General features: G+C 39.7%; 1 protein-coding gene across 1 annotated transcript; it reads left to right on the top strand.

Annotated features, from left to right (window-relative positions):
• The first annotated feature begins 11,595 nt into the window (after nt 1-11,595).
• Nucleotides 11,596-25,764, top strand: UTP11 (UTP11 small subunit processome component). The gene is made up of 8 exons (XM_075195395.1): nt 11,596-11,735; nt 12,544-12,605; nt 13,516-13,618; nt 14,851-14,964; nt 16,719-16,812; nt 20,823-20,953; nt 22,368-22,478; nt 24,269-25,764. The coding sequence occupies exons 1-8, from the start codon at nt 11,673-11,675 to the stop codon at nt 24,350-24,352; spliced, it is 762 nt and encodes a 253-aa protein (XP_075051496.1). The 5' UTR covers nt 11,596-11,672; the 3' UTR covers nt 24,353-25,764.
• Nucleotides 25,765-26,795: the final 1,031 nt, after the last annotated feature.

Here is a 26,795-nt window from a genome sequence, read left to right as displayed (position 1 = left end):
AATCACTGGTGCACTAGTAGGATCAGTATGTGTAGCTACAAATCTTTTAAATCCATTTTCGCCATTCAATCATCTGCTCAAAATTCTTACAAAAATAGGAATTCCATTTTAAACGATTGGAGCTTGAGGTACGTGTTCCACATGCTGACAAGAACCAGCGGCATTGGTAGTAGATGTTAAGCCACAAAATAGTTTTGACAAATAATTGGTTTATTTTGAACAGTAGTAACAGTTGTTCAATTGAAGGGTACTTACAGATGTTCAATCTCAGTCAGCAAGCAGGCAGTTGGCTATACATTTATATATACATACACATACAGACAGTTAATCACATTATGTGGTATGCTGCACATCTGTGCGGTACAGTCATGACCAAAAATTTTGAGAATGACACAAGTATTGGTTTTCACAAAGTTTGCTGTTTCAGTGTTTTTAGACTTTTTGTCAGATGTTGCTATGGTACACTGAAGTAAAATTACAAGCATTTCATAAGTGTCAAAGGATTTTTATTGACAATTACATTTATGCAAAGAGTCAATATTTGCAGTATTGACCCTTATTTTTGAAGACTTCTGCAATTTGCCCTGGTATGCTGTCAATCAACTTCTGGGCCACATACTGACTGATGGCCGCCCATTCTTTCCTAATCAATGCTTGGAGTTTGTCAGAATTTGTTGGTTTTTGTTTGTCCACCCGCCTCTTGAGGATTGACCACAAGTTTTCAATGGGATTAAGGTCTGGGGAGTTTCCTAGCCATGGACCCAAAATTTCGATGTTTTGATCCCTGAGCCACTTAGTTATCACTTTTGCCTTATGGCAAGGTGCTTCATCATGCTGGAAAAGGCATTATTCGTCAACAAACAGTTCTTGGATGGTTGGGAGAAGTTGTCCTTGGAGGATGCTTTGGTACCATTCTTTATTAATGGCTGTTTTCTTAGTCAAAATTGTGAGTGAGTCCACTCCCTTGGCTGAGAAGCAACCCCACACATGAATAGTCTCAGGATGCTTTACTGTTGGCATGAGACAGGACTGATGGTAGCGCCCACCATTCCTTCTCCGGACAAGCATTTTTCAGATGCCCCAAACAATCTGAAAGGGGATTCTTCAGAGAAAATTACTTTACCCTAGTCCTCAGCAGTCCAATCCCTGTACCTTTTGCAGAATATCAGTCTGTCCCTGATGTTTTTCCTGGAAAGAAGTGGCTTATTTGCTGGTCTTCTTGACACCAGACCATCCTTCAAAAGCCTCACTGTGCGTGCAGATACACTCATCATCATCATTTATTTATATAGCGCCAGCAGATTCCATAGCCCTTTACAATTGGGAACAAACAGTAATAAAACAATACTGGGTAATACATACAGACAGAGAGGTAAGAGGGTCCTGGTCGCAATCTTACAATCTATGGGACAATGGTTTGATAGACAAGGATAAGTGCTACATCATATTGAATATTTATCCAGCTAGAATGCAAAGGTTACAAGGTTACAAAGTAGTGGTCTGTATGCTTAGTCACACAACTATGTTGGTCAGAGGGTTGTTGTCTTGTGTTAGCTGTGTAGAGGGTAGTAATAGGGTGATCTAGGGAGATTAAGAGGGTGGTAGATGAATATTATAAGCTGGTCTGAAGAGGTGGAAGGAAGTAATGAGAATGGAAGAGAGATGCAGATCTTGTGCAGAACGGAGGTGTCTAGTTGTAATACTCACACCTTCTGCCATTCCTGAGCAAGCTCTGCACTGGTGGTGCCCCGATCCCGCGGCTGAATCAACTTTAGGAGACAATCCTGGTGCTTGCTGGATGTTCTTGGGCGCCCTGAAGCCTTCTTCACACCTATTGAACCTCTCTCCTTGAAGTTCTTGATGATCCGATAAATGGTTGATTTAGGTGCAATCTAACTAGCAGCAATATCCTTGCCTGTGAACCCCTTTTTGTGCAAAGCAGTGATGACTGCAATGATGACTGCACATGTTTTCTTGTAGATAACCATGGTTAACAAAGGAACATTGATTTCAAGTACCACCCATCATCATCATCATCTATTTATTTATATAGTGGCACTAATTCCGCAGTGCTGCACAGAGAACTCATTCACATCAGTCCCTGCCCCACTGGGGGCTTATAATCTAAATCCCCTAACATACACACACACACAGACTGAGATAGACTAAGGGCAATTTAATAGCAGCCAATTAACCTACCAGTATGTTTTTGGAGTGTGTGGAGGAAACTGGAGCACCCGGACGACACCAACGCAAACACAGGGAGAACATACAAACTCCACACAGATAAGGCCATGGTCGGGAATCAAAATTATGACCCTAGTGCTGTGAGACAGAAGTGCTAACCACTAAGCCACTGTGCTGCCCACAGATGTGTGTAACTGACTGATGTGTGTATCCTTTTAAAGCTATCAGTCTGTTATTCTAACTCAATCGGCATGACAGAGTGATCTCCAGCCTTGTCCTCGTCAACACTCTCACCTGTATTAACAAGAGAATCACTGACCTGATGTCAGCTGGTCCTTTTGTGGCAGGGCTGAAATGCAGTGGAAATGTTGTTTTTGGGATAAAGTTCATTGTCATAGCAAAGAGGGACTTTGAAATTAATTGCAAATTGATCACTCTTCATGATATTCTGGAGTATTTGCAAATTGCCATCATAAAAATTGAGGCAGCAGACTTTGTGAAAAATAGTATTTGTGTCATTCTTAAAAGTTTTGGCCATGACTGTATATTTGTGGGCAGACTTCCGGTCCACGCAGTGGCACGATGGTTGTGCCTAAGACATACCATATTTTGCAAGTATGGCCTCAACGTAGGTCTGTTGATCAACTGTGACTGTCCCCGTTTTCAGATCTTGTACAATTCTTATGCCTAACAATTTATTTGCAGGTCCTAGATCTTTGAATCTGAATTTTTGCTTCAAATTGCCTTTACATCCTTTCTTTGTCCATAAATGATTATTCAATTTACCTACATGCAAATAGCTAAAAAAATAGCTCTAGCCTATACTCCATATTCCAAATAAGGTCTAAAAAGGAGAAACGTTTATGGCCATTAAGTCATTAGTTCGAATGGTTAAAAAACTTTATGTATGTATGTATGTAAATATTATTTATTTTGATGAGTTGCAATGTTATACAAAAATGTGCTTTATTTATTAAATAAGGACTTCCTGCGGTTAACATAACCTGAGAAGAAGGCAATATAGACCTGCCAATCTTCATTTACACTCTCTGTTGATTGGCTATGGAAGGAAGCCTCTGACTGTTAGAGGGTACAAAAGAAGATAACATCTGTCGCATTAAAACATTATCCCTGATGAAGCCCGCTGTTTGCGGGAGAAACACGTTGGATATTATACAGGACTCATTATATTGGATCTCATACCACTCTTTGGATCTTACATTATTCACCCATCACGGTCCTTTGCGAAGCGGGGCTAGACCAGTACTTCCCTGCCGCTTACTTCAATAAGTCATGCCTACCACGTCAGCGCTTTCGATACAGATGAACAGCTAGAACTAGATCGGACGGTTTGCACATGCGCACATCCCCGGACACGCCACAATTACAGTTCCCATGGCTTGGAGAAACGCCGCCCTTCGACTGATGGGGAGGTAAGGGTAATACTGTTTCCTGAAGTTCCGGATTTCCATTATCATTCTGAGTAAGTCCCTCACTGTGGCCATTTGGAACTGTTCGATCTTCTAAGTTCTAATGCATTGGATTTGAACTGAGTCTATTTGCCAAGATCCATAAACTACAGCTAGCATTATATGTGATACTCACATGGGTCCTCTTGGATTTACAGCCAAAGGTTACATGCGGACTCTTTTGTTAAACTGTGATTGTATGTCTATTGTATATCTATGACTATACCTTCACTGAATGTGTACACAAGGTTTGTTTTGACTTTATTCGTTCTGGCCAGAACTACATGTTTAATGTATCCTTTTATCAGGAGTGGCACAATAATTTGAATAAATCAGTATTGTCTTAGAAAGGGCTTGCCAGTCCCCTCATACATTTTCTCTAGTTTAATTTCATTTTGCTGAAGCACCAAGGAATTTCTCTCAATTATATTGTATTTATATAGGGACAGGGGTTACCTATTTATCCTTTTGGCAGCTATATACCTACCATCCAGATAGGGAGCACAGTTGACCTCTCCCCTTGCTATATATTGTGACCTAATAAATTCCATTTCTAGCAGTACAGTATCCAATTTTACAAACCAACATTGATCACTTTGCTTTAGCCCGTATATAGATTTTTTTAAGATAGACTTTTACTTCCTGGAACACATTTTCTTTGTAGTGTTCAGGTAGTTCCATGTACAGGGTGATTCAAAAGTCGCAGTACATCCTTTTATTTCAAAAACTCTACAGGATTTGGGCCGATTGGCCGATTTCAAGATGGCGCCCATGTTTGGTACATACCGTAAAAGATAGACCACGTCACCCATACCTTACTGGAGTATTCAGGTTTCCCAATTTCCTGTAGAGTTTTTGAAATAAAAGGGTGTACTGCGACTTTTGAATCACCCTGTAGATCTCCTCAAATAACTCCCCATTTGGAAATGCTGAGTCAAAATCTAGTTGATATAATAACAGATCATGAAGTGTGGAAATGGCGATGACTAAACTTAATGTGCTGTATCTTGCAATAGGCGAGAAGATTTCTCCATAATCGATTTTTGAGTATATCCTTTTGCAACAAGGCTGGCTTTATAGCGTGCAATGGTTCTAGCCACATTAAACTTTTTGCAAAAGACCAAAGGCTAGATTTACTAAAGGGCGGTTTTGCGCAACCTGCCGCTTCTCGGTTAGTTTTTCGGCGGTTTTCAAACCGCCGGATTTACTAAAGCCCAAACTGCCGTCAAAACTGCCAGAAAAGACATTTTTCAAAACCCCCACTTTACAAACCGCCAACCCGATTTTAACAATGTTGAACATACAAACAGCCAGATTTACTATGGAGGGGTTTGACAAACCGCCGGAAAAACGCCAAACGACCAAAATAAAAGAGGTGGTTTCTGCTATTTTGCCAGTGTGAACATAAGTTAAAGTTTGTTTTATTTGGGTTTTTTTTTAATTTGAAAGGTGGTATTGTTTTTTTTTGGTTTAGGTGTAATGTGTAAAACATACCCATATTTCTTTGCTTTTCTTGAGCGCAGGGTAGTGAGTTCTGCTCATGTGCAACCTTTAATATTCATTGCTAAGTATCAGACAGGTGGCAATGCATAAGTACCAAATGTGCCAACTTTTTTGCACGCAGTATAATAGTGTTTTACAGGCAGGACAGATAGATTTTTTGAGTTTAAATGAAACAACATTTATTGTGGTACCTAAGCTCAAGTATACATGGATATTGCATAAACATGCCCCACAATTATTATTAATTTTTATTTATAGGGCGCCACAAAGTATCCGTAGCGCCGTACAAGGACAAACAATGGCACAGTACAAGGTGAAACAGCACAGTACAAGTAACAGTAAGCACTATAACTCTGGGGGCTCAGGTACAGCATGAAAGAGAGGGAGGGAGGGGAAAAGTGAGTATAGGCAGGTAACTATGGCCCAAGAGGGTGGGCACGGATGACAGGTTGAGAGTCACTGAGGGGAGCGGAGAGAAGCGAGAGGAGACAGAGGGCAGAGGGACCGAGAGGAGGTGAGCAGAGTAGCTGGAGAGCGCAGTTAAAAGTGATGGAAACAGGAGGTAGGAGAGCCCTGCTCAAAGGAGCGAACAATCTAAAGGGAGGGGAAGACAGACAGACACATGGATGAGACGGAGAGACGGGAGAAACGGAGACAGAGTCGAGGAAGGGGGAGAAGGGAAGAAGGGATGAGAAAGAGAGGTAGCCGACTGGTGGGAGTTTAGGCATGAGACTGGAAGGCTTTAAAGGAAAAGGTGGGTTTTTAATGTTCGTTTGAAAGAGGACAGATTAGGGGAAGTTCTTATAGAGCGGGGGAGCTTGTTCCAATGAAGGGGAGCGGCGCGGGAGAAGTCTTGGATACGTGCGTGAGAGGAGGTAATCAGAGGGGAAGAGAGGCGACGATCATTGGACGATCGCAGTGGGTGGGAGGGAGTGTGAATAGAGATAAGGTTACAGATGTAGGGAGCAGTGGAGTTGGCGAGGGCCTTGTAAGTCAGAGTGAGGAGCTTGAAAAGGATTCTGTAGGGGAAGGGGAGCCAGTGAAGGGCTTGGTAGAGTGGGGAGACAGAGGTGGAACGGCGAGAGAGGAAAATAAGCCTAGCAGCGGCGTTAAGTACAGATCTAAGGGGAGCGAGATTAGAGAGGGGGAGGCCGATAAGGAGAAGGTTGCAGTAGTCCAAGCGGGAGATAATCAGAGAGTGGACGAGAGATTTGGTGGCATCCTGGGAGAGGAAGGGCCGAATGCGGGCAATGTTGCGAAGCTGGAAACGGCAGGATTTGGCGAGAGTGAATGTGAGGGGCAAAGGAGAGAGAGGAGTCGAGGATGACACCTAGGCAGCGGAGTTGGGGAACAGGGGAGATAGATGAGTTGTCAACATTGATAGAGAGGTCAGAGGGGAAAGAGGTACGAGAGGGAGGAAAGACAATGAGTTCAGTTTTAGCAAGATTGAGTTTAAGAAATCTAGAGGACATCCAGGAGGAGATGGCAGAGAGGCATGCGGATACCCTGGAGAGAAGGGTGGGAGAGAGATCAGGAGAGGAAAGGTAGAGTTGAGTGTCATCAGCATAAAGGTGGTACTTGAGGCCGAAGGAGCTGATGAGTGCACCCAGAGAAGAGGTGTATAGTGAGAATAGCAAGGGTCCAAGGACAGAGCCCTGAGGGACCCCGACTGAAAGGGAGGAAGATGGGGAGAGAGAATCAGAGGTGGAAACAGAGAAGGAACGGTCGGCAATGTAAAAGGTGAACCAGGAGAGGACGGTACCGGAGAGGCCAATGGACTGAAGGATGTGAAGCAGGAGGGGGTGGTCAACGGTGTCAAAGGCCGCTGAGAGGTCGAGGAGAATCAGGAGGGAGTAGTGGCCCAGGGCTTTAGCCGAGAGGAGATCGTTCGTAACTTGAGCAAGGGCAGTTTCAGTGGAATGGAGGGGGCGGAAGACTGATTGGAGAGGGTCAAGGAGGGAGTGTTCAGAGAGGTAGGTGGAGAGACGGTTGCAGACAAGTCTCTCGAGTATTTTGGAGGCAAATGGGAGAAGGGAAATGGGGCGGTAATTAGAGAGTGAGGTGGGGTCAAGGTTGGGTTTCTTGAGAATGGGTGAGACGAGAGCATGTTTAAAGGCGGAGGGGAAGATTCCGGTGGAGAGGGACAGATTAAAGTGGTGAGCGAGGTGGGAGCAGGTGGAGGCGGAAAGGGAGCGAAGAAGGTGAGAAGGGATGGGGTCATGGGGGCAGGTAGAAGGGGGGGAAGAAGAAATGAGAGAGTGGACTTCCTCACCCGAGGTGGGGCGGAAGGAGAGAAGGAGTTGGTGGCTGGGGAGAGAGGGGGGGAGAGTGGAGGGGGGAGGAAGGGCGAGAGGGGGGATGGCGGAAGAGTGGGTGGAGGAGGAGATTTCAAGTCTGATGGCCGCGATTTTAGAGGAGAAAAGGGTGGTGAAGTCAGTGGCAGATAAGGAGGGAGGGGGGGGAATGTACACACTCAATTTCTGATGTGCGCAGGGTACACATAACAGAAGTATAATAGACTATAAATAGTGCAACATTTTTCAGAACAGAAAAGAAGAACATTTAAAAAATTAGAACCAAATATTTTACAGGTTGTTGGGTACAACTACACACATTAGGCTACCTACGTCTTTTGGCAGGTACATCAGAGGTTCGGGTGACACTCTCTCCTCTTTCTCGCCCCCACCTGGTGCGAGCACCTCTCCTTGGCGGAGTACTTTGCACGGAGCATCCTGGCATACTAGCCAAACTGGTTTCAATAGAGGACACTGGCAAAGGTAACCGTACCGTTATGTCCTTGTGAATTTGCGCAGCCATACGATTCACGTTGGCATTGACCTCCTTTACTGTGGTGTGTAAGGCCTCCACAGCACCAGTCATTTGAATCATGCTGACATTGGATTGCTCTATAGCTGCAGCTATGCGATTTAATGCAGAAGGAATTAGGCTAGTACTGCGGTAGGAACGCCTCAAATGTCCAATAATATGAGACATATGTTTGGTTTGAGTGTCCATAAACTGAGACTGCAGGACCTGAAAATTGACGATGGACTGGGCCATTTCTTGCCCTGTATCCAGCTGAGGAGGTGCAGTTTGTTGCTCTGGTGTCTGTTCCGCAGGGCCAGTTGCTTGTTCCTGGCGCCTAGACACGAGGACATATACTACCTGTAAAGTGATGACTGTGTCATCAGGAGGTGACATCTGCGCTGACTGGCGCTGGTCTTGCAGAGGTGATGAGGTTCCTGTGGAGAAAAGACCAAGGTAAGTTTATAGAAAATCACGTTTGTCATTTGCATTTTAGACACTGCAGGCTAACACATAAACATTGTTTAACTACAGACTCTTTTAAAAACTCAACCTTCCTGACTAGTTGGCATATAGGTCCTGCTTAAGGATGATACTCATCTTTTCAGGTAGTAAAAGTTCATGTATCCTATGTGTTAGGGTGAGGCCACTACTCACAGACTACTCACACTCCAAGCTCTAATCTCTTTACTCCTCAAACCCCTATCAAAGAAAATGTGGAAGTAAAGGGATTTATATAGTGCTTGCAATGTCAAATCTGCTGACAGAGAAAATAGCCAATAGTAAAACGGCATGAAAAAGTTGACTATTTAAAAAACTTTTTATCTGAGAGGCATGTTGGTGTCAGTAGCTGAGGGGGAGTGCTGACATTGGATTGCTATTTGGAGGTCTCTGGGGTACCTCTTTGGTAAGTTAGCTCTCAATTTAAAAACACATATGTATGGCCCAAATATATGGGACTCTCATTGTTTAGAGTTAGGACCACACTATTAGCAAAAGCGCCGTGGAGAGGCGGGTGGCTTTAACATACATTTGAAATGTGTGCAACTGAGACATTCGCATTTTTATCTACAGTAGAAATAGCAGATCTGTTGCTGGTTATAGCAGTGTGCTGGGGATCTCTCTGTGTGTTTGTTCCTTTTAGGATAACCCCACCCTTTCACGCACCTGCAATAGCCTATAAATTGATTGAGCAACTTACATTTCTTTATTTAAAAACCCCGCCAGAAAACGAAACCGCCGGGTTTTGAAGCAAAACCGCCATGTTTCTATCAAAGCTGCCGGCGGCTTCCATAGCACCGTTACATAGACGGCGGATTCACATTGAACCCTAAAACCGCCCAATAGTAAATCCGGCTGTTTGACCTGAAAAACCGCTGAAAAAATGCGGCGATGCATGGCGGTTCAAACCGCTACCACACACGATTCTTAGTAAATCTAGCCCCAACTTGTTTTTGATCATTTTACAGTCACCTACAGTCCATGTGTGGTAGTCATTTAGAGCTTCCAGTTCTGTATCTATCGCTGATTTCCACTCTTTCCAATTACTATTTGATTTTGCTTCCTGAATGTTCTGTGGTTCACAGAAAGCTATATTAGTGAATTTCTTGCACTATCTGTAGAGGGAATACCTCTCTTGCTCTTCACAGAACTCCTACTCTCTGATTGGATATCTAATAACACTTTCTTCTGCTTGTATATCTAGTACCATTCGTTTTTGCTGTGGTTGTTGATTTTCCACTATTTCATTAGATGATATCTTTCCATGAAAACACATCTCTTGACTTTGTGAGTTGTTTCTTTGCAATGTCCCAAAGTCTGTACCCTTTGCTTTTTTGGCAGTATCCAAGCATGATCCATTCCACTGACTTGGGTTCTTTCTCCTTTGAGAATATGCACATACGGTTTACAGCTGAAGACACGGAGATGACTGACTCTTGGCTTTCTCTCGGACCATGTCTCCAGTGGCATTTCGCAGCTACTGTGGGTGAATATTTTTTTAAATAAATTGCAGTGAACACTGCCTCTACCCAAAAACTTTTATCCAAGCCTGCATCACTTTGCATAGTCCGTGCTCTTTCAAAAATTTTGCTCGCTCACACACTACACAAGAACAAATACTAGCCTTACACCACCTCCACATATCCACACAACATTAAAACAATACTGTAGGAAATCCCTACCAACATTGAACTATAAACATAAGCAACCAAGAGCTATAGACACCACTGCCCGCAGCAAACGGCAGTGGTAGAAAAAAAGAGCTATAGACACATCTAGTTTACAGACGGTACCACTCCACAACAATATACACTGCAATAGAGTTGTAAACAGGGCAAAAGAGCTATAGACGAACACCAGCAAAACGAGCTATAATCAACTGCTTCAACATAAGCATATATACGTATATTGTTGGTACCCTATCTGTGTTCTCTCACCCCCTCCCCCCCTACCTCCTTTTCTCCACCCCAGGTTGCGCCACGGCACATACAACAAGAAAAACAACGAACTCAGGATTTGGAACACCCGAAAATTCCGGAACGGCAGCACCAACCCCAAAGGTATTTCTTACAAGCGCAGACGACCAGGGTAAGCTCCCTCAAAAGAGCCCCGGCCACTTATTACTCTTGGACAAACAGCTTGCTATGAAGGTCAGTAGGGTAAAGTTACAACAGAAAAAACATTACTTTCTTACCGATCTTCTCAGATGATGGTGCACTTCATTACTGGATGAGGAACTATAAAATACTAAATAAAATAATTTTTGTAACCACAGCAAAAAAGCACTCTCCTATTTTGCTCACCTACAAGACGACATTGACGGATGTCTTGAGAAACTCTGTAATAGCACAGTATGAAATAAACAATATTTTAGAATGTGGCTTAAATACATAATGCCTTTTCATCATAAGGCTACACTGGGAAGGGATGAGATCAATCTAATTTACTGAGAATGTCCTACCGAGGAATTGTATTGGTGCAGAGGACAGCATAATCATCTCCAACTGCAACAACATTTTTGTGGGCACTTCGGCAGGAAAAGCCAGGAATGGAGAAGCCTTTCAAGATGGTTACTTTCTGTCTTTTGCATGGCAGTGAGGCATCAGAATGTCTGTGACCACTACCTGAGAAGGGGACTGTTTGTATTTTTCTTAATCTTTAAATAAAAAATAGCATTAAAACCAAACGGTTACTAAAAAGATGTAATTCACAAAACAGATGAACAACATTGACGACTAAAGTGTTTATATTTAAGTGTATTTTTTTTTTTTGTTTCCTATGCTTGGAAATATAAGGTGATTAAAAAAACAGCCAATGTATTGGTTAACTTAAAAAAATAAGAATTTAAATATCTATTTATGCACTGTTATTAAAACAGCTATCTATAATGAGGTAGACGGTGCCGACAATGTGTGCAGAAACTGCTTTAGATTTATCGGTGGTCTAAATTTCCACAGTATACAGCAGAAACCCAATACACTTCTACTTAGAACGCCTTCAGAAAGAGAACTGTCCGGCACGTTCTACCAGTTGTATCTCAACAGCGATAGACTGCCAGTCTCCGCTCCAGGAAGTGTTAGTGGTGATTGACAGTGGAACGCAAACCAAGAGAAGCGGAAGCTACGTCACATTGCGGGACGGAAGTGACGACGAAACTGAGGCGCTCAGTACTACACGCTGTTAGTGTAAGATTAGTGATCTGCCACAATGTCTGCATCTTTCAGGAAAGCGTTGAAGTCCCGTCAAAAGAATCACAAGGAGAGGTCCCAGGTGAGATGGGGCATGGAAAGAAAATATTAAGGGTCTCCAATGAAATAGTTTTTGATTCTATGAATATTTTTGAATATGGTTGCCTAGTGTTTCAAAGTTAGTCTCTAGAATGGAATTTTGTTTACATTATATTCATTAATCTTAAAGTACTGCGTGAACCCACTATATTTTATGCTTAAAGTATTGATGTTAGATGTTCCACTCGCCACCTAGTGATTTCACAAGTATTAATTGGTCAGCAATTCCAAACATCATCATCGTTTATTTATATAGCGCCACTAATTCCGCAGCGCTGTACAGATAACTCACTCACATCAGTCCCTGCCCCATTGGGGCTTACAATCTAAATTCCTTAACACACACACAGACACGGGTTAATTTGTTAGAAGCCTACCAGTATGTTTTTGGAGTGTGTGAGGAAACTGGAGCACCTGGAGGAAACGCATGCAAACACGGGGAGAACATACAAACTCCTCACATATAAGGCCATGGTCAGGAATTAAACTCATGACCCTAGTGCTGTAACCACTTAGTGCAGCACGGTGCTGCCCCCATGGGTGCAGTTCATGTATTGTAAGAAATGGCATATTTCTAGTTGTATACATATAAATAAATGTTAAAAGTCCTATCCTGTTTTATACGTTGAAGCAAATATCTTGTGACCTTTAATATTCTAATTATTTACTTTACAGAACACGTTACTCACTATAAAATTCAGAGGGTCATAAAGACTACTTGTAAATTGAGACCTGCTTACTTATGGAGCATGGTGAGCTCTGTATTAATTCTAGTAATATGTTTGTTTTAGCCTGGCTTTCGAAAAAAATTGGGGTTCCTGGAGAAAAAGAAAGACTACAAACAACGTGCTGAGTGAGTATAGTCTAAATAACAGATCATAAAATAATTTTCATATCTGTGAACAGTCTTATCACAGAGATATTTTTTGTAGATTGTAGTAATTTGTAGTGTCACTGGTCTATGATGAACTGCCCTGAAAACTTTGCTTGTCCAAAAGCAGAAAATAAGAGTTTAGTAAAAGTATTGGACTTCCTAGAATTGACAGATATTTATAGTACAGGTATCGTGGGCTTATTAGAATTAAAGACCTTTGATTATGGTGAGGATATTTTCCATTAGTGATATCTGTGTATAAGCAACTACATAGTGTGCTGGACTAGAAATAATCTGTAACCAATTGGTTCACTGGAATGTTCAGAGATAGACTAACTTGTAACCAATCAGAGCATTATAAAGTTTAGAACACAAATGTTAACAGACCCAGCTGCCAATGGGAACAACAATGTGTCCTCTATATGAAAGAACGTTCTTGTAACTTTTTTCCTATGTGCATTAGACATCCTATGGTAGGATACTATAAAGTGAAGTCCTAAACCTAAATTGCCCAGTAAATGCAGTGAAAGAAATAATGCCATTGTATGTTGCTCCTGGCACATGAGTCTTGTGGAGCAGACCGGTTGTTAACTGAAAGTGGGCAGACAGCCACGCTGTTGGGATTTTTGAATGTCTACATGTATGTTTAAGCATGTTACCTTATGTTTTTTGTGCCCTTTTAGCTTCTATTTGCATATTTTATTACTAGGGAAAAGTAGACTAATGACCTATTAAAATAATTACCACCTTTCAGTGGAAAATACTAAGTGGCCTTGTGTTTGCCATAACATTTTGCTGATTTTTCAGTGTCAAGCAAAGTCTTTATTTTCTTTATATTGATCTTTAGTTATTCCTTTATGTAAATCATTTTACCTTTCAAAAATCCCAGAGATTTCCAGAAGAAAAGAAATACGCTCAATGCCTTGCGGAAGAAAACCCTTGAAAAGAATCCAGATGAATTCTACTTTAAAATGACCTCGTCCAAACTGCAGGTAAATACGTTACTTTGTATCAGTGGGCAGTTTTAAGCTTGTATTTTGGAGAAATTGATGGAAGTCCATGTTTATCCCATCGACCTAATTACTGGTTCCTTGCTTCAAACTGCCTGTGGGGCACTTAAATCAAAATGTTAATTTCCATGGACACAGATAGCAACTAGAGCTGAGTTCATTTACCAATGATGTAAGACTTTGTGTGTGTATATATATATATATATATATATATATATTTATTTATTTATTGGTGGAACATTTAGCTGAATGTGTCCGTATTTTAGACCATTTCTGATCATCAAGAGACGCTCCAAGTTTGACTTCCCATTTAACACTGTTGCACTTTGCTGCTGCCAATTTTCACAAGGACTTTCGTACTTAAATCTTGTTGGACTCCATTGCTTGTGGGACATTGGCAAGTTCACCTGTCTTGGTAATTAAATGTCCTGCTAAACGCACCTTAACTATCACCCCCCCCTTCAGAGTCACTGAGGTCTCCTGCAAGCCATAACCCCTGGAGACCAGTGCTTTCCACATTTTATACATGACCATGCTTAACTGTCATTTGCTTAAGGCATGATCCACACCTGTGTGGAAGCCCTTGCTTTTGATATGCTTTGTGTCCCTTATTAACCCCCAGGTGTGTTTATTTTTTTTGTCAACTACCTGTAGTACCCATAAATCGCTGTCAAAATTGGGTGATACTCTGTATTTTAATTAAAGTTTCAGTACAATATTTCCATAATCTGCATTCTCAATCAAACCTCATTTATTCACAAGAAACCGAGGTAAATAGATTGCCCATATGTTTAGTTCAGTCTGATATCTAAAATAATTCTGTAATGTAGTGCAATGTCATAAAACTACACAATTCCTGGAGATTGAAAAAACAATTGGAGGTTCTAGTCAAAGGTGTCCAAAAACAAAACAAAAAAACTTCTCTGTTCCGAATGGTTTTTATTGTTCTGGATTTATTTTTATGCTTAGCACAATTTATTATTCAAGTCAAATTCTTTACTTAAAAAATAATTTGTCCACATAAATATCACTTTAGTGTTCTGTAACATTACAAAAGTTACTTACATTGATACATGTGGACTATGAACCATTCTTTTGATGACATGTTCTTGATGTGCTTTTAGAATGTCATTTGTGAAATTACAATCCTATAGCCTAAGAGCCCTTCCCAAACCGCAGATTCTATGCAAATTAATTTTTATTTGTCTCTAAAGGACGGGGTGCATGTGATAAAGCAGAAGCCAGATGAAGTCACAGATGAACAGCTTAAACTCATGAGGACGCAGGATATAAAGTATGTGGAGATGAAGAGAGTAGCGGAAGCCAAGGTAAGATATGTGTTGGCGTTGGTTGTGAGTGTCTAGGGTTACCTGCATACTACTAAAATGTTCTTAAAATGGCAAACTAACTTTGTTCGACAGGCTGTTCATTCTTTGTACACTTTCAGCTACTCACACACTGCTCAGAGCAGTTGGTATGGGGCATTTGTAAAGATGTACAGATACAAATTGGTATACATCACAATCAAATTTGCATCCAAAGGATCTTTAATTATTTGTGTCTTGCAAGGAAAGAGTAACCCTTCACTTGTTAGAATAGAAATGGTAATCTTCTAGAGTGCTGCATGTCTATTTAGTCAACAGATCTATAGTAATGGGTCAGTATACCCTCCTAAGCAATTTCTAAAGGTCGTTTTTTTTTGTTTTTTTTTTATATTTTTATTTTCTACCTAAATTATTTTATGGAAAATGAATTTTCTTTTAGTGTACTTGGTTCAGTTTTATATATTTTCAGTCATTTATTAGTATGGTTCCATTTTAACCGTGTAGGCATGTGATCTATAATCTAGACTACTTGACATTATTCTGATGAGAGGGGTTTATCCTTAATGTGGATCACCATGTCTAATATATAATTCCGTTTAAAAAAAACAAAAAATACATTCTTTCCCTACACTACCCTTTGAATTTTCCTGCTTATTAAGTTGCCTGTTTTGAGGTTGTTTTATGTATAACAGATTTAGTGATGTGCAGCAGTCATTTACTTTTCTTCCCAATCTGGTTTTTGGAACTTTTTGGGTAACTGGTTTCCACATAAGAAATCCCATATTTGTATAAAGAAAGCATAAATATTATCTAGTTTGTTGCAATACATTGGCGATTTTTGTGGATTTTTTTTTTCTTTCTTACAGCTCGCCCTATATTATAAGTTTATTATACTAAATAAGTGTGCAAAATGACGACCTGGCATCTCCAGATGACAGACCAGTTACTTTAATCTTGAGGGCCACCCATCTTAGTGCCTACCAATTTCTGGGTAAAAATCTAAAAACTCTGAATGCTGCTTTCTCCTCCCTCTGTAACTCGTTCTCCCCACCCTGCTACCTCTACCTCCATATACAAATGGGCAGGTAGATGAGGAGATATCCTTGGGTATCGTGCACAATGCTGCTGATTGGCGGTGAGCGGAGCGCTCTGGTGACATTACTGCACGGCCTATCAATGTCCTCAAAAAGCAGCATTGTGTGTGATACTCAGAGGCGTACCCTCCTCTACCCACCACTTGTATATAAAATAACAAGCAGCAGGGAGGGAATTTACAGGAGGAAGAGGCGGGATTAATTACAAGAGAGGGGTGGTGGGATTTCGATTACATTGGGTAGGTGGCTGGAAATGGATAATGGGAGTGGAAGACTGATGGGGTATGGAAGCTGGTGATGGGAAATTAATAACAGGAGAGTGTAAGAAAATTAGTTACAGTATTTATACACCACAGCTAATGTCAGGTTACTATTGGCAACAATTGCAATTCTAACACAAGCAATCTACTGTAATATATATATATATATATATATATATATATATATATATATATATATATATATATATATATTAGGAAATGGGAGCAAGTAACTGTCATAGTCAATGGAAAGTAAAAAGTTTACATTTCGGGAGACCAAAATGTACACCTGCTTGTGTGAATGGTATTAGTATATTGACCATTGGTTGGAAATTAGACCTGAAAGTAAATCCTGCATTGAATCCTAGTTAAGTGTAAAACGTGAGTTGTTTTCGATTTACAGAAAATTGAACGTCTTAAGTCTGAGCTCCATCTGCTGGATGCTGAGGGAAAGCCTGAAAATAGTCATACTTTTTTCTGTGAAACCAAGAAAGAAGGTGAGGGGACAATATCACTAACACTATATTTACACAAGGAGCTTTAGCCAACATCCAGTATTTCAAGTCGGTCATGTCTTAAATTATCAATTCAAGTAGAGGGTGCTGACAGCAGTAGTAAAAATAGATGAGAAAGTAAAGTACTCCGTACAATACACATGAAGCCTAAAACTTAGCTAAAGCTAAACCTATTTCCTTTCTAATATATTAATGACCTTGGTGATGGTTTATAGAGTAAAGTTTCTATTTTTGCAGATGACACTAAACTCTGTAAGGTAATAAAACCAGAGCAAGATGTAGGTTCTCTACAGAGGGACTTAAATAAACTGGAAGATTGGGCGGCCAAATGCAATATGAGGTTTAACATCGATAAATGTAAGGTTATGCATTTAGGAATCAAAAACAAGAACGCAATCTATAAATTTAATGGAATTCATTTAGGAGAATCTATAATGGAAAAGGATTTGGGAGTGCTCATATAGACAGTAGACTTAGCAATAGTGCTCAATGTCAAGCAGCAGCTACAAGGGCAAACAAAGTATTGGCATGCATAAAAAGGGGCATCGATGCAAGGGAAGACAGTATAATTATGCCACTGTATAAATCGTTGGTAAGACCTCATCTTGAATATGCAGTACAGTTCTGGGCACCACTCTATAAAAAAGATAATTTGGAACTAGAAAGGGTTCAGAGAAGGGCGACAAAATTGATAAAGGGTATGGAGTCATTAAGTTATGAGGAAAGGTTGGCCAGTTTAGGCATGTTTACTTTGCAAAAGAGGCGTCTAAGAGGAGATATGATTACTATGTACAAATACATTGAGGGTCAATACATAGAGCTTTCATGAGAACTTTTTACCCCAAGGACTATACACAGGACACGTGGTCATCCCCTAAGGTTAGAGGAGTGCAAATTTCACAACCAGCAAAGGAAGGGGTTCTTTACATTAAGGGCAGTCAAGATATGGAATTCATTGCCAGGGAAGGTTTTGATGGCAGATTAAATAGATATGTTTAAAAAAGGGTTAGACAAATTTTTAGCGGAAAAGTGTATCCAGGGATACGACCGTTAATTAAAATGAAGGATAGTAGTGGATATAGGGTAAAAATAGGACTGCAATATTTAGTCTGGGGGGTATTTTCACAATTGAAACAGATTGGTGGTTGCTTACTCTGGATCAATTTCAAATATAAGTGCAGGATCGCAGGAGATCCAAAATAGGTTGAACTTGATGGACTGGTGTCTTTTTATCAACCTCATTAACTGTTACTATATTTTTATTTACAAACTTATTTTGCTCTCATCTAGATCATTAATTCAGTTGTGATCAAACAGGGATAAAATATTATACTGAAGATCATAGTTGTAGAAATGCAGATTTATTACCAGATTTTCTAATACTTAAAATTGTTAGGAGGAAAACACATGTTTCTTGCATTCGAATGGGGAAAGAGTATTAATGAAACGATTTAGTGAGATTAATCATTTGCTGTAATGGCATTGAGTATAGTGATAAATATATGAAGCATGGTACATAGCAGCATTTTATATCTGTTGTGCCCCCTGCTCCTCGATGTGTAAGAGACCATTGTTTAGATGTAAGGGGCACACCTTGTTATTGGAACAGTTGCACAACATTTGCGGTCGGTGAATAGAGATTGCGGGCACTTGTCCTACACTAGGTCCGCCTAACCAAATATGTAACCTCTATTCAAAGTACATTTTTAGTGTTAAAAGTTTAGTTTCTCACCGAATATATGCCACATCTGCACACGGATTCTAAAATGTTTAGGTTGGGGTGATAAAAACTGTGAGAAGACATTTTTGAATTACTGCATGAGTGCAAGGCATCTTTTCTTGTTTGTGTTGCACATGATGGGTTGAGAATAGGATAATGAGTGCCCCACATTACATGATATGAATATTAGGAGTAGTGTATGAGTTCTGTGACCATATACCGAGCACAAGGCTGTAGGCCAAACTTGTCGTACAGGTCACAAGATTCAGAGGTGCCTTTTTAATATCTTTTGGAAAATTTAAAGTAGGTTGTTTAATATTAATCATTAAGGGGTGTATTTGTTGGTATGCCATACTGGCACTTTTCCTACTGCTTTCATTGTAAAATTATCAAATTATGTTAGCTTATAATTTTCCATACTGGGACTTCGGTACTGTGATAGGATGCCACCTTTGCAATAAGACTGTTCGTGAATTTTTATCCCTGCTGGATATTCCATGGTCAACTGTAAGTTATATTATAAAGTGGAAGCATTCAGGAACAACAGCAACTCAGTCATGAAGCGAAAGAACACGTAAAATCACGGAGCGGGGTCAACAACTGCTAAGGGGCATAGTGCATAAAGTCGCCAATGCACTGCTGATCCCATAGCTGAAGAGTTCTGAACTTCCATTGGCATTAATGTAAGCACAAAGTTTGTGCGGCGGGAGCTTAATGGAATTGGTTTCAATGGCCGATCAGCTGCATGCAGCCTTGCATCACCAATGCCAAGCATCGGATGGAGTGGTATAAAGCACACAAACACTGGACTGGGGAGTGACGAATCACTCTTCTCTGTTTCACAGTCAAATGGGCGAGTCTAGGTTTGGCGGATGTCGGGAGAACGTTACCTGCCTGACTGCATTATGCCAACCTTGAAGTTTGGTGAAGGAGGAATAATGGTATGGGGCTGTTTTTCAGGGTTTGGGCTAGACCCCTTATCTCCAGTGAAGGGCAATCTTAATGCTGCAGCATACCAAGTCATTTTGCACAATGCTATGCTTCCAACTTTGTGGCAACAGTTTCGGAAAAGCCCTTTTCTATTCCAACGTGACCCTGCCCCAGTGCACAAAGCAAGGACTACAAAGATATGGTTTGATGAGTTCGGTGTGGAAGAACTTGAGTGGCCCGCACAAAGCACTGACCTCAACCCCATGGAACACCTTTTGGGATGAACTGAAATGGAGATTGCGAGCCAGGCCTTCTCATCCAAACATCAGTGCCTTACCTCATAAATGCTTTACAGAATGAATGGGCACAAATTCCCACAGAAACACCGCAACATCTTTGTAGAAAGCCTTCCAAGAAGAGTGGAAGCTGTTATTGCTGCAAAAGGGGGACCAACTGTATTAAAGTATATGTATTAGAATACAATGTCATTACAGTCCCTGTTGGTGTGATGGTCAAGCGTCCGAATATTTTTTTCCATATAGTGTACATTCCATGCAATTTATCATCATCGTATATGTCCGTGTTCTACCTAGAAAATTTTGCAGCCGGGTGGCAGCAGTTGTAATACTTTGCAATAATAATGAAAAATGTTGGCTGTTATTGTCAGGACTGATCAGACTAGTGGCCAGTGGTCTAACATACACTGCTGTTTGTAATACTCACATAATGCCTGTTCTAATAGGAAAAACAACGGTTTATTCCAATGTAATAGGACTCTGTTAGGCTTCAAGAGCCGGGTGGAGCACTCAGGAAGTAGGTTCTGGGGAGAACACTGTATGTTGTCTGTTCTTATAGTGCAAGCTATATTTTGATGCTGTCAATAACATTTCTTTCTCTTTTCTACCATTGGGGGACACTGCAAGACATTGGGGTATAGTAGGTGGGACTAGGGAGTTTAGGCACTTATCAACTTGTTTGTTTCTCACACTCCTCTCCTACTATGCCCCTCCTCTCCAGTTCAGACCTCAGTTTAAGAAGAGAAAAAAAAAAAAGTTGTGTTTTAATTAAAAAGGCACCTGATTTTTACTATCTGGTGGAAAACTACATTTTGGATGGACAGGCCTTCTTCTCCAAATGAACAACTCTTAGTCAAAGGTCATTATCTATCAATGATAAAGTGATTTATAAATACAAATCTGTTTTGCCTTAAACATGGCATTGACGCATAATAAAAAAATTGAGGTGCTGGTGGCTTATCTTTTTGAGATTATTAATGACTTGCTAGAAAATCACATCAATAACAAAGTATTTCTTTTTTTCTGTTTTTTGTATTATTATTTAGTGCGGCAGTTTGATCTGGCAGCACATCTGAACACAGCCCCGGAGCTGGTGGACAGAGTGTATAATAGACCCACCTTGGAAACCCTACACAAGCAGACAGTCAAGGGGCTCACAAACTCAAAGCAGTTAAAAGTAAGAATGTTTGATACTTGGCAAAGTGTGCATGTAAGCATTACATGTAGGTGCATATCTTTACAAGTTAGCACTGCCTGTTTTAAAAGAGCATTGCACTTGTGCGAACCCAGGGCAATAGTTATTAGGTTAAAGGTTATTTAGGGGATGGATATGAGAGATAACATATAGCCACAGAAGTGGTCTGTGACCATCTGTAGATGCAGTTTTATTCTGGATCTCATAGTACAGATGCAAAGTACAAGACGGAGAAATTGCTAAAAACTGAAGAATGTACTTTTATAAATGTTGCAAGTTTGGTACTAAATGGCATATTTATAAAACATTGAAGAGATTTTTCAGTGGTTATCTTCCCCAAAACGATCAGTTATTTATAAAGATGTGAAATGGTTCTCTCTTGTGCCACTATGGGCTAGATTTACTAAGCTGCGGGTTTGAAAAAGTGGGGAAGTTGCCTATAGCAACCAATCAGATTCTAGCTTTCATTTATTTAGTACTTTCTACAATAAGACAGCTATAATCTGATTGGTTGCTATAGGCAACATCCTCACTTTTTCAAACCCGCACCTTAGTAAATCTAGCCCTATATCTTTTTTTTTTTTTTTTTTTTTTCATTCCAAAAATCACTTTGGCGTAATATACATTTTATATTGACTTCAGTCTATAATGAAACTTCTATTTTATCCAAACTTGTACCTTCTCAGATTAGGAGAAAACCATTACTTTTAAATGAGATGTTACTTTATATCAGTGATGGTCAAATTCCAGGAGTCAGGTATCCAATACATCCTTCTATTGATATGTTTACTCCTGGTTTCTTAGAAAATGCAGATGCTTCCTAGATTTGATTTATCAAGTCCTGAATTTTATATTATTTTGTCCATCCCATGCTCTATATTACATTTTCTCTGGTGAAATGTTCATTTTAAGTCAGGGAAAAGGGACTTTATGCTTTGGGGCAAAAATCATGTACAACACAAGAACAGTCTTTGCTTCCAAGTTTGGAGACACATTCTTAAATGTTTATTTCTGAACTTTGGCTGATGAACCGTGGTCTCTTTCTGTGCTGCTCACAATTGGAAGTAGGGTCACTGCCATGAAAGTGCTTCTACAAGCAATAATCTTGGAATAATGATATGCTAGTGTTGCCCGTTGCTCTTGGGAAATTTATTTTATTTTTATTTTTTGTCAGACTTTCATTGAAGAGCACTTCTATAGTTTTCTAAATAACCTCTGGTAGGAAAATACTTTACCTGGCAAAGACCAATATGAAACTCACACTTTTTATTTTATTTTTTATTTTTATTTATTAAGCTTCGTAACTGGTTGAAAGTTGCACTGAAAATATTAAGAGGCATATTTATATACCAATATCTCTATATGACATTATCGTGTTCTTTTTCCTGAAAAACAGAAATTGGCTAAACAAAGGCAGCGTCAGTATGAACTTTTGAATCAGCGAATTGAAAGAGAAAAGATGATGTTTGTCATTTCTCAGAAAATACAGACCCGCAAAGATCTGCTGGTAAGGAATGGTTTGCTGAAAGCCGCTGTTGCTTGTTGATACATATAGTCCACTAAATGTTTTGAATGGTTTGCTGAGCCTTACGTTATTACATATTTTTCTTTTCATGCAGTGTACAAATGTTGTCTGACTTTCTATATTTACAGAAGACCAAAAAATAGTTGTTTTTTTTGTATGTTGTAGTGGCAGTACAGACACCTGTACTGTTTGTCATTTTCTTGGGACTCAGAACAGCTGTGTTTGCTCCGAAAACTATGCAGAAGTTGCACAATGCCCCCTTTTATGTGACAGTCCGCCTGCCATCACTTACTTGGATTAATGCATAAACAGGACAATAGATCAGAAAACCTTAAGACACGACATCCCTTAATACATTCTCTTCAGCCATCTAAGGTCACTAACAAAAATGTATATATCCTGACATAGCTTAGTGCTAATGTAATAGTCACCCAATGACTGCACTATGGGGACTTTACATTCCACATCATAGCATTTGATTACATTATTATTAACACATAACTATCTGCCATACATAAGGTATATCTTTTTCTTGGCTCCTTTACATAACTTTGTTAAAAAATGACTGTTCTAGCAGAGCATTATAATTATGATAAACTTGTGTCAACTCTCAGTATGTACCACATCCCACTGTTAAGGATGGCGACGGCAGTACTGCATGGTGATGTGTCTCCAATTCACACTATGGGGCATATTCAATTCTTGGCGGAAACACCAAAAATCTCGCGGCGCGTGCACTATTACCGTTAGTACGGTAATAGTGTGCGTAAATACCGGTAGTTTTCTCGCTGGATTTCAGCTTGCGGCTCCCTGAAATCCAGCTTACTATTACCGTAATAACGGTAATAGTTTTAACTCTGCGGAAAACGGCGAGAATTGAATATGCCCCTAATAGGCTAATCTTTTAAAAGAAAATTTCTGGAAGTAATGTTGTCGCTTTGAGGACAAGATGCTTCCTTTCAAAAGAACTGTTTCAATGTTAAGTGGGGCTGACAAATGTTAACTTTTCAACACCCAAAACCAATGGAAGTTGTTTTACTAGCGTAAGTCTAAGCCAAATCTGAAAAAAGGCATTATAGCAAATGTGGCAGATCAGTATTGAATGGGAACTTCTCCAAGCAATTGGATTCTACAATTGGGACTTTCACTAAAGTTAAACGATATAGCACACTGAATACTTTCATAACATTTTGCTTTATTTTTATATTTGTAATATAGTAAATTTTAGACACTATGGGGCATATTCAATTCCAATCCGCGTTACTGCGGAAAATGCGCAGTAGTGCCGGTAATACGGTATCGCAATAACGCGGATTTTCGTACGCAGCCCTGTGGGCTGCGAACAAAAATCCACGTTATTGCGGTACCGTGGATTACGTTCGCGGCCGTTCCGGAGCGATCCCGCGAATCGGGATCGGAATTGAATATGCCCCTATGATTTCATGCTTTTCTTTGTAGATTTTTAACACCATATTCAAATAAATCATCCTTATATATCTACAGGCAAAACCACATACATGAATCATCTGTATACATGAATCATCCTTTACATCTACAGGCAAAACCACACCTTATAAGTGTCCCATCACATGATCCTTATCTCAGTGTGTCAGTTGTACCTGGGGCTGTCCTGGCTTGATAAGACTAGCTCTCACACTTGCTTATATTTGATATTTTCTTCAACTGTGCTTTGTTTGAACATTACATGAGTGATATTTGCTTTTTATACAGATTCTCACAGTTCTGTTTTTTTTTTGTTTTTTTTTTTTCAGGACAAAAGACACAAAGTGAAGGTGAAGAAGGAAACTGTGAACTCTCCAGCTATTTATAAATTCAAAACAGAGAGGAAAAGATAGCCGCAATAGTGGTAAAGCGGAGCGAGCTACATGATATCTTTCAACATTGAATTGATTTTCTGCCCCCACTTTTCTGTTCAAATAAAGTAAAGACTTTGGTCACTCATTGTTACTACTATGCTGTGTGTTACATGTCACACATTGTGAATTATTTATGTGGAGTTGAATATAAGATTTACTACATTTCTAAGCCGTTTTATTTTGCGATATTCCGAGTTCTATCCCTACCATCACTTTTCAGCAGATAATTAAGTATTATTGAACACTGTAACACAGTCAATTGTGAGAATGGAGACTATTCTAGTAAAATATATTCCTGCCATACATTTGTATGAAGCATTTCTTTGTTTTGTTTTTTAGAGATCAAACATGCCATCAGATGGTACTGTGTTCTACCAGACATGCTTCGTCAGAGGGAAGAACTACATGTTGCACTTGTCCTATCTGATGGTTTGAAACTAGAATATTAATAAGAATGAGTGCAGACAAGACATATCACAGGGGGCCTTAGTGGTCAATTAAAGATGTTGTGTTTTTTACACTAGTGCTGTCTTAATTGTATTAGGTGAGCCCCATGTGTTGTGAATAAGTTTTTGTGTGCTGTATCCAAATAAGTAAATTGGGATGTGCAGTACAGCCTACGGTTGTTGGGTAGACATAGAAAGACTTAGCTGCCCACATATATTTTAGGGCTTGCCTATGCCAGCTGTCACCTTATCTTCTGTCTCAATATTACCTAAAATTGCCAGATTTGTAGAAAATTGTCTTAAGCCACATTTGCCTGCTTTGGCTCATAATGACAGGTGGGCATTTGCTCTGTTTAGAGAAGCAAGGCAATTCACACAAAGGAAATCAATCAAAAGGGGGCTTTTGACAGAAATGAATGACCTTTCCTGTAGTTGTCTCTTAGGAGGCTGGTATTGTGGATCCTTTGCTTCCTATGTCTTTCTTGTCTTTGCAATGGCACCACTTTTGTTTTCATTTTAGTAGCCTTTCCTATCTCTTATATCCAACTTTGACATCCTTGGTTTGTACTTAGTTAGAGATCAGCACTGGTTGTGTTTGTGGGGTTTTATCTCATATTAAATGACCAAATTTTACTGTTTACAGGTAAGTTTCTAAAAAAAAACCATGTGACATTAAATTGAAGTAATTGAGATGTCCCTGGTTTGGCATAATGTGGCATCTTAATGTAGAATGTCCTCCTCCAGATTGTATTATTTCAGGTTATTCCTACACACTTCATTTCTTCAAAACTCCACAATATTTATTAATGGCTCTATGGTCAACAACCCCCTACAATTGAATAATTTCTCTATAGTTCTTTCAGAAGCAGGGTGGGAGCTTGTTATGTGGGACAAAGCCTGTATGTTATGTATAACAATAAAGTGGTTAGTACATACTCTTTACAAGTTTTGGTTTTCATTGTACATTTCTCATCTCTTATGTTAATGAGTTTCCTTGGTTACATTCCCACCATATTTCTCTGCAAATGGCCCTGACTGTTGCTTTATTTTCTTATTATTTTTTTTTTTTTAAATAAACTTTCTCTCTCCAGTGTTCTTATCTCTTCATTCCTTTTCTTCCTGGTAGTGTGACATCCCAGCCTTTCCAGGTAGTGTATTGCTGGGCATTCAGAGCTGTAGTACTCTTGTGTGGCAGGGAGGAGCTTTTCACCTTTACGTCAACCTGTCGGAGCAACTATGAACCGTACACATTGCTATCTAGAAACATGCATGTAAGAGCTGGTGTTTGACGCGATTCTCCTTTTAGCTGTGGCACTCTGTAGGCTTGGCATCTTGCAGACAAGGAAGCTGGTTGTTATTGAATGATATCCAGTTACAGTGCATTGTGATTCCGGTGATGCGTCATATTGGGTTTGTGAACACAGACAGCGGTTATTGCTACTACCATCATTGGAGGATTTACACTTGCACCATCTTAACTTACATTCAGAAAATTATAGGAATTTACCAATTTCTGGAAGTAAACTATATCCCTTACACCCAAATGGCGATGAAGGGTAATTACATAATTTTAATAAAATCATTTTGTAATGACGTGATTTTATCTGTGTCTTTTGTTGTAGCTATTTGGGGCTTATTGTGTTTAATGCTTGCTCAGTCCTGCTTTTTCTTGTTTTGTTACATTTCTGGTGTTCAAACATTTTGTTTTATAGAATTATTTGTACTTTACAAAAAAAAATACAATTTGAATTTAACAATACTGTGTATACACACATGCACCTACATTCAACTTCATCACTCATTCCACTGGGTGGCAGTAGAAGAGCATTTATCTTACTGTGGATTGTTTGAGCAGCATCTTTTAATGGGTTACAAAAAAGGTTCTCACTCATTCTGAGCAAGAAATAAAGAAAACTGACTCAAAACATCCACAAATTATTTAACGATTACCACCAATATCAATTTAACATAAATAT

The sequence above is a fragment of the Mixophyes fleayi genome, chromosome 2 (assembly GCF_038048845.1).
Source record: "Mixophyes fleayi isolate aMixFle1 chromosome 2, aMixFle1.hap1, whole genome shotgun sequence".
Taxonomy (NCBI): domain Eukaryota; kingdom Metazoa; phylum Chordata; class Amphibia; order Anura; family Limnodynastidae; genus Mixophyes; species Mixophyes fleayi.
Note: the sequence above shows the minus strand (reverse complement) of the source record. Positions and strands in the feature narration are given on the sequence as shown.

Coding starts and splice junctions, on each gene's coding strand:
- UTP11 (XM_075195395.1), top strand. CDS start 11,673: ATGTCTGCATCTTTCAGGAAAGCGTTGAAGTCCCGTCAAAAGAATCAC. Junction 16,813..20,822: donor CTGTGAAACCAAGAAAGAAG/GTGAGGGGACAA, acceptor ATTATTATTTAG/TGCGGCAGTTTGATCTGGCA. Junction 20,954..22,367: donor CAAACTCAAAGCAGTTAAAA/GTAAGAATGTTT, acceptor CCTGAAAAACAG/AAATTGGCTAAACAAAGGCA.